This window comes from Sesamum indicum, linkage group LG13 (genome assembly GCF_026168435.1).
Source record: "Sesamum indicum cultivar Baizhima isolate 11 linkage group LG13, ASM2616843v1, whole genome shotgun sequence".
Lineage (NCBI taxonomy): Eukaryota > Viridiplantae > Streptophyta > Magnoliopsida > Lamiales > Pedaliaceae > Sesamum > Sesamum indicum.
In genome coordinates, this window is record NC_142669.1 from 15,210,549 (window position 1) to 15,222,721 (window position 12,173).

General features: G+C 35.9%; 1 protein-coding gene across 1 annotated transcript; it reads right to left on the minus strand.

Moving 5' to 3' along the window:
- Positions 1-526: 526 nt before the first annotated feature.
- LOC105176144 (fimbrin-5-like) lies at positions 527-11,610 on the minus strand. Its single transcript, XM_011098858.3, has 14 exons — positions 11,426-11,610; positions 11,174-11,344; positions 10,698-10,954; positions 10,396-10,567; positions 10,259-10,297; positions 10,092-10,160; positions 9,876-9,992; positions 2,771-2,982; positions 2,090-2,245; positions 1,811-2,010; positions 1,502-1,659; positions 1,326-1,422; positions 1,103-1,194; positions 527-850 (listed from the first exon to the last, which is right to left on the minus strand). Exons 1-14 carry the CDS (start codon positions 11,510-11,512, stop codon positions 692-694), a joined length of 1,986 nt encoding a protein of 661 aa, XP_011097160.1. The 5' UTR covers positions 11,513-11,610; the 3' UTR covers positions 527-691.
- Between the last annotated feature and the right edge of the window lie 563 nt (positions 11,611-12,173).

The following is a 12,173-nucleotide window of genomic DNA, read 5'->3' on the forward strand; positions in this document are numbered from 1 at the left end:
CCCCTTGAATTCATTTTTTTTACGCTTCAAATTTTATTATTATATGTATTTATTTATCACTTCCGCTAGGGCGTTCCCGGGTTGTACCACGCGATCCCTTCAATATATGCTTTAAGCATAACAACAAATATCGGATGTATGCCGAGGATGCAGTAAATAATTTTCCAAGAGCTATGCTCTTGACGCACGTTAATAAAAAGTTGATTCTGAAAGGCTATAGTGATAATAGCTTCCAACGTCAAATGAAAAATTTCTAGTCTCAAACACAAACACAAATCTGTAAGCACTAGTTTCAAACATTGATTGCACTTTCTTTTTCCTCTTTGTTATCTGATTGAAACAAAAGTTCAAGTGAACTCGTAGGAATACTTTTAGGTTCAGATATTATTAGATGAAGGATGATAATATGGTTTTATAGTTGCGCAGAGAGAGAAGCTGAGTTGCATATGAGGTTTCGTTTTTCTCATTCATACTTTTTTATGGAAACCTTTCTACAGAAGTATTACACTCTTACAAACTCATCACCTCCTTCACTCAAATATTTTCTTTCTATGATGACTTTCTCCAGAAGCATTACACTAAAAAGAAAACAGAAAAGCAAGTATATATTATTTATATATGCATTCCAGCATGAATGTAGGTCCTGGAGATTATGATTTTCAGTGCTAGCTTCAGGGAGAACAGTAGCTCCTTATGAAGCATCCTCAATGGACAAATTAGATAGATCAGCTGATTCACCGCCGCCGTCTGTGGGTGCTACTGGGGACGTCTGCTCGGAGTAGCAACCCTTTCGTTGCAGGCTCCAGTACATGATGCTTGCTGTCAGAGTTAAGATCATTTTCTGGTTCACCTATCACCACCAATTCAAACACATATTTAGAAAGGTTAAGGGAAGATGTATACATGTATCACATATACAAACTTCCAAAGGCATAGTTAATGCATGACTTGACTTGTAGCAATGAAGCATTTCTCAATCTTGCCAAGTTACTGAAATGGATAACATAGTAAGATAAGAAACCAAGTAAAAACCAGCAAATCATCAGGACTTTAAGCAGTTGCATGTTTTGAATCATCTCATCAATCCTACTGCTACATGTACCTCCATGATGTCCTCAGGTAATAAAAATATGGCACATCCAAGCTTTCTGGCAACACTGATTATATATGTTGCATTTGACTTCATATCCTCATCTGCAATTACAAATAAATCCAAATTACCAACTTGAGAAAAAGATGTTGAACATTCACCAAGATGATAAATGCGAGCAAAGATAAAAAATTAAGTCATTCGATTGGGCAAACATGAAGAAGAAGTTGCGTACCAGTTTCGCCTTTTGTGACGAGACTCCAGTTAACTACCCGCGGCTCTACAGCACTTAGTAGCTCAAGAAAGAAAGTCCCATTTGAAAGGCTTTTGTCCTACAATACCAGAAAGATCATTAACTGACACATAAAACAACAAACTGAGTACACAACATGATAAGGTATCGGGCATTACTTTGAAGCTCTCCATTTCGGAACTTCTACCAGATTTCTTAACTTTGTTGTTTGCCCAATTTAGTATGTCAGCATCAGTTATCTCCTTTTCTTGTGAATGAAATCTCAAGTTCTTCAACAGTTGGAGCATAGAAAATCTCATTAACTGCCATAGGAAGGCTGCAAAATTAAAGAAAACAAAGGAAAAACCAGTGAAGTTGAATAATAGACAAAATTAAGAGGCAAGAATGAACCTGAGAAATGGTTCTTGGGAAGTTTCATACAGAGGTTTGGAGAAAACAACAAAATTTTCCAAGTTGGAGAATTTTACCTAATATTAGCTTTTTGTTTCCCTGCACAATATCATTGCCAGCTACATTCACAAGGGAGAAGTTGAGTTCCTTCCCAAGACTTATAACTTGGTTGCAATTCTCAACTTTCCTAAAAGGCATCTGAATTGGAGGTTTTGTAGCCAATTTCCAATTTACAGATCCAGGAGAAATTTTATCCAGCACTTCCAGAAGAACCCATCTGCATGCGTGCAGTATGTATAAAAATCAGTGGAAAATTTCACAACTCAATATCATAAACAAAGAAATGGAATCCTCACCCTGTCCTCACATCCTCAAATAAATTGTTCACAGAAGAGTCAACTCCGAGGCTTTTAATCCACAGCCGGAAGCATCTCTCTTCCCGTGAAGTTTCAACATCATCTGTCATCATCTCAGCAAACGAACTCTTTGTGTTGTCCGTAGTCAGTCCATTTCTGAATAAAAAGTGATTTGTAATCATATTAAGAAGCATCACTGGAAAAGAAAGCAACACAAAACAGACTAAGCTTCAAATTTGAGGGACCAAAACTGTAATACCTCCAACACTCCACTCTATAAAGAAGTTCCACTGTATTAACAGAGTTCAAACAATCAAGACTACTTCTGTTTGGAAATGTAAACTACTTTCAGAAACTTCCTGAGCTTGAGCTCTCCAGAAACAACTGAATTCAGCCAATGAGTGGCATTTTGAGTCTACTTTCGACTAAATGAGGTTATGAATCAAGCATACTCCATCGGCAGAGAATTATGTAGAGGTTTGTCAACAGCCATCTACAGTGACGTGTTCTATTATATTGTCATTCGTTGTTCCATTTCTCTCTTCAATTAGATTATTAAGAAAGAAAATGCTCCAGAAGTCTGACATTGCGGCACAATCTATATTACTTAAAATGACTTAAAAGGAGATAAAAGCATCCGTCCTTTGCACCAAATGACTAAAACTTAGCATCTGGTCTAACCTGTGTTGGAATATTTGAGCAACAAATGCAAGATTTAAGTTTGGTGAGCCCTCAACAATGTCTTGTGGGGTAACATATCTCTGACATTCCAGCTTATCCGCTTGCTGAAGAATCAAATTTGCCCTTTCAGTAGGATCTTTCGTTTCCAGTGTCGTAGTTGTGCCATGTTCTGGGGCAAGAGCATTGAGCAAGTGAGCATATGCTTCTCCATCCTGCAGATGAAATGTACTCGTGAAATTGTTTAGGACAACAACCAATTCAAGTTGGGAAAATATATTACAGCCAATCAACCATATGCATTGTTCATCTTCTAGAGGAAGAGTAAAGAAGAAAATGAAACAACAAATTAAAACAAGCACTCGCAATGAATTATTAGGAAAATATTGTATCAGAAGCACAACCACGACATTGGACAGATAAACTAATTCTCCAATAATAGCAATAGAGAAAGATCTCATAACAACTAGCTGGACAAATTTTGACAAGATTCCTATATTGTATAGAAAATGCACCATATCTTAGCAGATGAAAAGATTGCAGTAACTTTATATGGGTACACATATAATTGTCCTTTTTTATTCTTCTTGTATAGTTTTCATCGTCATTGCTATCATCATTTTATTCAGTTTTATCTTGCTATCTCTTGTTCATGCTGAAACACTAATTTTTACTTTTATCTGTTAAGAAAATAAGTTAATTGAAAGTCTAACGTAATGTTTGGATTTATGTTTTGAGTGATTTGTTTTGTGAGAAAAAAAAAAAAGATAAGTAAATGTTCCGTAGTTAAAACAACAATAACAGATAAATGTTTAGAAAGGTCGAATACCTACCAAATGAAAAACTCAAATTAATACAAGCAGACCATTATGAAGCAATATAAGGGCTTTCCCCGAGAAAATATGAGAGTCTAATTCCTACCACCCACCCATCACTGGCAGTTACTTTCTATCTTTCAGAGATGAAAAATTGAATGTGCAGTTTTTCTCACAGTTCGCTGATTCTTTCCATCTTGGTGGATCTGAATTCCTATCTCAGCTTATTTTCTGTGCTCATATCTTTGTTGTGTACCTTATTTTGTTCCTCTTTTGAAGCTGAAGTTACTTGGCAGAGAACAGAAACAATAAAAAGGGCTTTTCTTATTTTATTATGATTCATGTCCTGAAATAGAAAAAGACTCCGGAGCACTTTCCATTTTGGCAGCTTAATGACACAACCATGATTGTTGGGAATGACTAATGCAATTTGTCTTCCTTACCGTTTTCTGATTTTTTTTGTTCGTGGTTTCAACCTTTCTATCACTAGTATGCGTGTTAGAGACTTATAGTTGTGTTAACCTTAGGGAGCGAACGGTTTACGCTATCAACACCATGGTAGCACCGAAATTTCGCTTTCAAAGTAGTAGTTTGCCCAGGCACAGCTTCTATTTTCCAACAGTTGAAAGCGAAATTTGTTCTAATGGTTGTTCCGGTTACTAAAACACTGCCTGATCTCTCCAAGCTAGAGCCACTTGACGAAACCAATTTTAAACGATGGTCACAAAAGTTGCTCATCTTTTTTGAACAATTGGACGTGAACTATGTGCTGTTCCAAAATCCACCGGAAACGGTAGCAGAAATCTCCACTCTTGTCATTACTACAACAGCGATCAGTGCAGATTGGACAACTACAAAATCTGAGGATAAGGCAAAACAGAAATATGACAGAGACAATAAAACGGAGCGCCAAAGAAATCTGGACTACAATGGATGCAAGATATGGAGGTGATGACGCTAGAAGAAAAAAGTACGACGTCAGTACATGGCTCCAATTTCAAATGATCGATGAGAAGCTCATAATGGACCAAATCCACGGATACAGAACCTAGTGACAGAAGTTCTGAGCGAGGGTATGAAAATGTGTGAGATTTTACAATCTAATGTACTACTTGAAAAATTCCCTCCTAACTAAGAACAATCAACATAAGGCATTTAAAGGACCTTACTAAGATCCAAAACAACAAAATACTGTGCTACTGCTGTGGAAAACCATGACAAAACATACTAGTGCTATCAAAGAAAGGATCCACAAAAGGCAAACTAAAAACCAGCCACTCAATCTACTCCACAAGTCAACCTAGCAGAAAATGAAGAGATCATCACTGCGGTAGTTGTAGAGGCCAACCTGATGGAGAACAAAGAAGACTGGATACTAGAGACTAGCACATCTAGGCATTTCTGCTCCAATAAAGCCCTATTTCATGAACTTCTTGACGCAACAGATGGCGAGTGTGTCTTCATGGGGAACTCTACAACTATCGGAGTTTTGGGTAAAGGAAAGATCTTCCTTAAACTTACTTCTAGCAAAGCACTAGCTTTGAATGACGTATTATAGGTGCCTTCTTTATGTAGAAATCTAGTTTCTGGTAGTTTCTTGAAAAAAGCTGAATTGAAAATTATGTTAGAATCTGATAAGGTAATAATCATTAAAAATAATAACTTTGTAGGAAAGAAATACTTATCTGATGGTTTATTTGTCCTAAACATTGTTTCCACTGCTATTAATAAAAATTCTTCCAATTCTGCTTATTTGATGGAATCCATTGATATTTGGCATGGTAGATTAGGACATGTGAACTATTCCTCTATTAAAAGGTTGAAGATTATGAATCTTATAAATATTTCTGACACAAATAGATGCTCTAAATGTGGAGTCTGTATAGAGGCAAAATACGTAAAGAAACCTTTTAAACCTGTCACCTCTAGAAGCACTGAATTACTCAAATTAATTCACTTGGATCTAGCTGATTTCAAAAACACATTAAGCAAGGGTGGTAAAAAAAATTTTATCTCCTTCATTGATGATTTTCCTAGATATAATAGGATTTATCTATTAAAATCAAAAGATGAGGCTGCTGAAATGTTTATGAAATTTAAGGCTGAAGTTGAAAATCAATTAAATAGGAAGATTAAAAGACTTAGATCTGATAGGGGTGGAGAATACAACACTAAATTCTTGAAGGAATTCTGTGAGAACAATGGAATAATTCATGAGATTAGTGCACCTTATACACCTCAACATAATGGCATAGCTGAACGCAAAAATAGAACTCTGAAAGAAATGATGAATGCTATGCTTCTAAGCTTAGGTATGCCAAATAATATATGGGGGGAAACAGTTTTATCTGCATTGCTATATCCTTAATAGAGTCCCACATAAAAAATTGAATAAAACCCCTTATGAATTATAGAAAGGGTTTGCTCCTAACTTTAAACTTTTTAAGGTGTGGGGTTGTCTAGCCAAAGTGGCATATCCAGAATTTAAGAATACAAACATAGGACCTAAGATCTTTGACTGTGTGTTTATTAGGTACGCCCAAAATAGTGCCACATGTAGATTCATATTTTTACATGGAAAAAATGCAAGTAATTCCCTTGTGGTATCGCAAATGAGCAAATTACCCTCTTATGAAAAAATAAATAATATCTCCCGGTATTTTTTAAAATACAACAATTTATCTTCTTATATTTTTTAAAATGAAGCAATTTACATCCCTGTATAAGGAGGTAAATTGCTTCATTTTAAAAAGTACAGGGGGGTAAATTGCTATATTTTTTCATAGGGGGTAATTTGCTCATTTTCAATATTATAGGAGGTTAAATTGTTGTTCACCCATTTTTAAATGATAACTCTCTTCGTGAACCAAGAGATGCTGAATTCTTTGAACTAGTTTTTCCATTGATTAAAACTACTAGAACAAACATAGCCTCTTTAAGCAACAAACATTTGTTAACTTCCTCTAATTCTGTTGTAAATGAACTTAGAAGAAGTAAAAGACAAAAAATGGAACATAGTTTTGGACCAGACTATCTAACTGCTTTCCTATTGGAAGACCTAGAAAATCTAAATGAAGACTTTGGTCAATGTTTCTAGTTGAAGATGATCCCAAGACATATATAGAAGCAATAACCTCCATAGACTCTAGTTTCTGGAAAGAAACCATTAGAAGCGAACTAGATTCTATCATGTTAAATCATATGTGGGATTTAGTGAATTTGCCTATAGGAAGTAAGCCTATAAAATGCAAATAGATTTTCAAGAAAAAAATGAACCACATGGGTCAATAGACAAATTTAAGGCACGATTAGTGATTGTGGTTCATACTCAAAAGAAAGGCATAGACTATTTTGACACATACTCACCTGTGACAAAAATTGCAACCATTAGAACTCTAGTTGCAGTGTCAGCTATTCTTGGCTTAATAATCCACCCAATCAAGAAAATAAAGTATGTAAACACAAAAAATCACTATATGGACTAAAAAACAAGCACTCAAACAATGGTATGAAAAGTTTGATCATACTTTAACAACTAATCGATATAAGACAATCATATGTGTATACTCAAAATTGTTTGGGACAGAATGCGTTATTATATGCCTACATGTCGATGATATGCTGATTTTTGGCAGCAACTTAGAAATAACTGAGGAAACCAAAAGATTCTTATCAGCATAGTTTGACATAAAAGATCTAGGAGAAGCTGATTTAATCCTAGGCGTTAAAATTAGAAAAAGTGAAAATAGGTTCTCTCTTTGTCAGTCACACTACATAAAGAAAATCTTGGACAGTTCGGTGGTTAAGATGAGATACCAGTCAAAACACCTTATGACCGGAGCGTATGTCTCAAAAAGAATAAAAGTGATAGTGTCACAAGCTGAGTATGCAAAAATCATAGGGAGTGTCATGTTTCTCATTAACTACACTAGACCTGACATAGCTTACGCTGTGAGTAGGCTAAGTCGGTATATCCATAATCCCAATAATGAATACTGGGATGCATTACGTTGCTTGTTGAGATATCTAAACAGTACTATAAACTTGAGTTTGCACTTTAATAAATTTCCCGCAGTGTTAGAAGGATTTGTGATGCGAATTGGGTTACTAATAATGATGAAGTAAGCTCAAGTAGTGGATATGTTTTTACTTTGGGTGGGGGAGCTATTTCCTAAAAATCTGCAAAACAAACTTGTATAGCTCGCTCTACTATAGATACTGAATTTATAGCTCTTGAATTAGCAAGTCAAGAAGCAGAGTGGCTAAGAAACTTATCAGGAGATGTGCCCTTGTGGGGGTCAACTGTGCAGTGTCTCTGCATTGCGAATCCCAAGCTGCTATTAGAATTGTCAAGAACTATGCTTACAAGGGCAAAAGGAGACATATTCGTATTAGACATGAAGTAGTAAAAGAACTCCTAAAGAATGGGATAATCTCCTTAGATTATGTGAGGTCCGAAAGGAACTTGACAGATCCTATTACGAAAGGACTTATCAGGAGAATTATATTAGAGTCCTCAAGAGCAATGGGGCTAAAACCCCTTGATTGATGGAGTATGGTAAATATAAATCCATAGCCTTGTATTTTGGGTGGTCCTAACAAAGACTTCATGGATAACCCTGACTATATTCAGGAGGATAGCCTCATAGCTCAATTGTTGAATGGTCTATAGATTTGATGAAGCTATCTCGATGGCCTCACTGACCTGAGCGATTTCGATCACCTAGCAGGCCTTTTATTTGGTAGGTAAGATCGCCAAAGTGTATCATCTGATTTGGCTACGAAGGAAGGGTGTGAAGGTGGGCTGCCTTCTATGAAAGAAAATTGGAAGTTCTTTCTAGAGCACTCATCAGAACCCAAGTATTAGCGCAAAGCCATTAATAGGGCTCGGAACTTTTACCGTGGAACAACGAACACCAAGGAATTTATACATGATTGTTGGGTCTCAATCTGAGCTATTGAAAGTTCAAGAGTTATATCATTCTCGTTAGCCATTTTGATTGCCTCACTTCATTATGCATTAATTCAATCAAAAGTTATTAATGCTTAAGTATATTTCTTCCTTCACTCAGAAAATCATATTCTTTATCTATACTAGACATTTGCGGGGAATTGTAGGGAATGACTAATGCAATTTGTCTTATCCCACATAGGTAGTGTAACTCCTTTTTTCCCATATATATTGAGCCAACTTATTATATTTGGAATGAGAAGTGTGGGTAGGTGGATTTTGGTAGAATTACCACACGCACGCGCCCGTTGGGCTGGGCTGGCGTGGTTATATTCCTTTTGGAAAAATTACATTGAAATCTCTCATTCTTCTCGGTTTTGAACTCCTAAGAAGACCAAGTCATGGAGGTTGAGGAAAATCCTCCAACTTGGCCGATTTTTGACATACTAATAAGAGTTATGTTGCTTATTTTTCTCAACCACCCAAGCTGGCTCTTCTATAAATAACCTCACTTCTATTCGTTCATATATACAATTCTTCTAGCTCTTATTCACTGTTTACAGTCCGAGCTCTCTTCTGCTCTCTCGTCTTCCTTATCGTTTTCTAATTTTTTTTGTTCATTGTTCCAAGCTCTCTACCACGAGTGCACGTGTTAAAGAGTTATAGTTGTGTAAACCTTGGGAAGCGAACGATTTATGCTATCAGCACCACAGTAGCACCGAAATTTCACTGTTAAGACAGTGATTTGCCCACAACACAACTTCTATTTTCCAACAATGATGTCTTGCAAAGCAAAGGAGCTATAACATTTCCGAAAGTTTTCATAAAAATATTTTGATATCACAAGGCTAATTGGACTTCAAGATATTAATGAACAAGAAAGCTAGGACATCCTGGTTCAGTAGAGGTACAGAAAATAAGTTAATCTACCTTTCATAGGAGAATGCTTGAAGCAATGGGTATAGAACTATGATCGATTTTCATTTCAAAGTTATTGAGAGTTTTGGCAAACTATTAACCAAAGCTCCAGTATTCCACCAAACTGGAAAAAGGAAACAAGAAATAAAAACCAACGAAGAGAATTAAAAAAAATAAAATGTCATAGAAATTGAGAAACATGAAACATGCGATGTTGATAAAGTTTGTTCAAGATACGAGGTTACATGATTGTGGAAGTCTTCCGCGGGATACAATTTCACAATAACATACATTTTCATTGTCCAAGTTTTAGTCACCAGCTATTTAGCATTCTTTGCTATTTCACAAACTGTAAATGCTCCATCTAGGAAATTCATAAGCTACAAAAATTTAAGAAACAATTAAATAGCAGCTGTCTTCTTACCTTGAGATCAGATGAAAAATTGGTAACCGTCTTTTTATACCCGGCTTTCTTTAGATGAAAATTCATCCATTTCAGTAGAACTTTCTCTGGGGCTAAGCTAATAAGCTCTTCCACATCCTGTACTTTGTGGAATCAATAATTCAAGAATAAGTTTTAAAAAATCCCTTTAGTTAAGAGAACGTGGCAACTGCATGCTAACAAGTCGATGATTGTTACCTTACTGTCCTCCACCAACTCAACAAGTTCAGGAGTCTTCTTCAGATTAAGATCAGCTAACAGTTGTATCTGATTCCCACAATATTAAGGGTAATATATGTGAACATTTAATTTTATAATATCTGCAGCATATAATCATAACATGGTGGAATGGAGCATATGTTTACCTTGATTATTTGAGAAATCAGTCCAACGACTAGATGAGGCTGTAGAATAATTACAACACTACAGTCAGTTGCTTCATGTATATTATAACTACCATCTGTTTGAAATTGCAAGATATAACTAGGAGTAGCTTGCTTACTCTTGCTTCAACCAAATCTTGGGTGCCAATATTCACCACAGTACACCCAATTGCCTTAGCAGAATTGAGGCACAAAGTATGGTTTTCATTCCTCTCCCATGGATTTAGCACCTGCTTGGTATTGATAGCTCGCTCATCTATTGTACCAGGTACTGCTACATTAATCAGCTTACTGCAGAAAATAATTAAATGGATCAACTACAACATACAATATATGCTTGTTTCTCCAGATGTGTGCATCTAAGTATGGATGAATTTGCCGAGATACCATATTGGTGAGGAATGTTAAGTGGAGTATGTACCATAAAAGAACACCATCCTTGGCCAAGTCGAAGAGAGCATTTGTTGAGGGATCTATAGGAAGATATTTACTTAAAAATGGATCATCTTTGAGAAAGTTGTTTATGTGGGTAACATAAGAGGACTTCTCAGATTCACTGATTGTGTGACGAAGCGTAGTTGTAGTGGCTTTGAGAAACGAGGTGGATCGGAATGAAGGTGTACTTTTCTTGGAACCGCCCCCTTTTGCTGTTGCTCGAGCTTGTAGGTTCAGATATGCCTTCACATGACACAAACAAAAGTGATATATGCTTTGATTTCAAGGATGTGATTCAGTGACTATACGAACACATAAGAGAGTGTTATGTCCGTCTAGTCTAGCACATGAGTCATTCACATTTTGTTCTTACTAATATGAATACCAATAATGACAGCAATGAATGGGAGCGGGATAGAGGAAGAAAGAAATTGAAATTGTGTATAATTCTCAAGCACATACCCGAAGGAAGGATTCAAAATCGATTTCTTGGTCCATGTCTGACGATTCCTCGCTCAAGATGTCCTTAATCTCGTCCTGAGTTAAAATGTCAAGGATGGCCTTCAACTTCACCATAACTGGTGGCAGAGCTGCCAGTGTGACCTTCCCGGAGGCATCCTTGGCTGAGCTATACTGTAACAGTATGATATCCGATCATTAATTGAATTTATTTAAAAAAAGTAATATCAACAAACACTCAGTGCATTGACATACTTTGGATTGAAGGCCACGAAGCTCGACTTGAGTAAATTGGCTCTGAAGCCAAGGATCTGAGACAAGAATGCCCACAAAGCCGGACATTTTTATCTGTAGTATATATTACTTGTCAATGAAGCTCTAGAGAGTAGAAGAAAAACTTAGGATCCACAAGAAAAGATCAAGATTAAATAGAGAAAGAAGAAAAGATCAAGAAAGTAGATCGACAAACAAGAATGATCTTTCAAACATGAGAGATCTGATAATGATTAGAATATGAAAAAATGGATGGGATCACAAAAGATCATGCATGCATGGTCACTTTTGATAAGAGGATGGGATTCAATTGTAGATAATAATCAAGGATTCCATTTCTTTCTTTTCTTTTCTTGATCACTTTCTGCAATATTGTGTGAGCATGAGTTTGTGTCGGAAATGCAAAATGTAAATGAAAATTGGGAAGGAGAAATAAGTGTATTGCCTTGAGAACCTGCGAATAGTTAGGAAGGCAAAAGGCAAGCAATGGAGCTTGCATGCTAATACCTTTTTGTTTTCTCTTTTTTTTTTCTTCTTAGAAAAAAAAAAGATATATATAATATATATATATTCTCCGTATCTAAAAGTATCAATAGGTTTAGATATTTTTTTTATGTATCTTATAATTCTGTTGATTAATGATATTTACAACTCTCTTAGTATTTTTTAGCAAGTCATGTTTTTGTCTTGAACAGGCAAGACAAATGGATACTTCAAAGCTATAAATAAA

Coding starts and splice junctions, on each gene's coding strand:
- LOC105176144 (XM_011098858.3), bottom strand. CDS start 11,512: ATGTCCGGCTTTGTGGGCATTCTTGTCTCAGATCCTTGGCTTCAGAGC. Junction 10,955..11,173: donor ATTTTGAATCCTTCCTTCGG/GTATGTGCTTGA, acceptor TGTCATGTGAAG/GCATATCTGAACCTACAAGC. Junction 1,660..1,810: donor AAACAAAAAGCTAATATTAG/GTAAAATTCTCC, acceptor TTAATTTTGCAG/CCTTCCTATGGCAGTTAATG.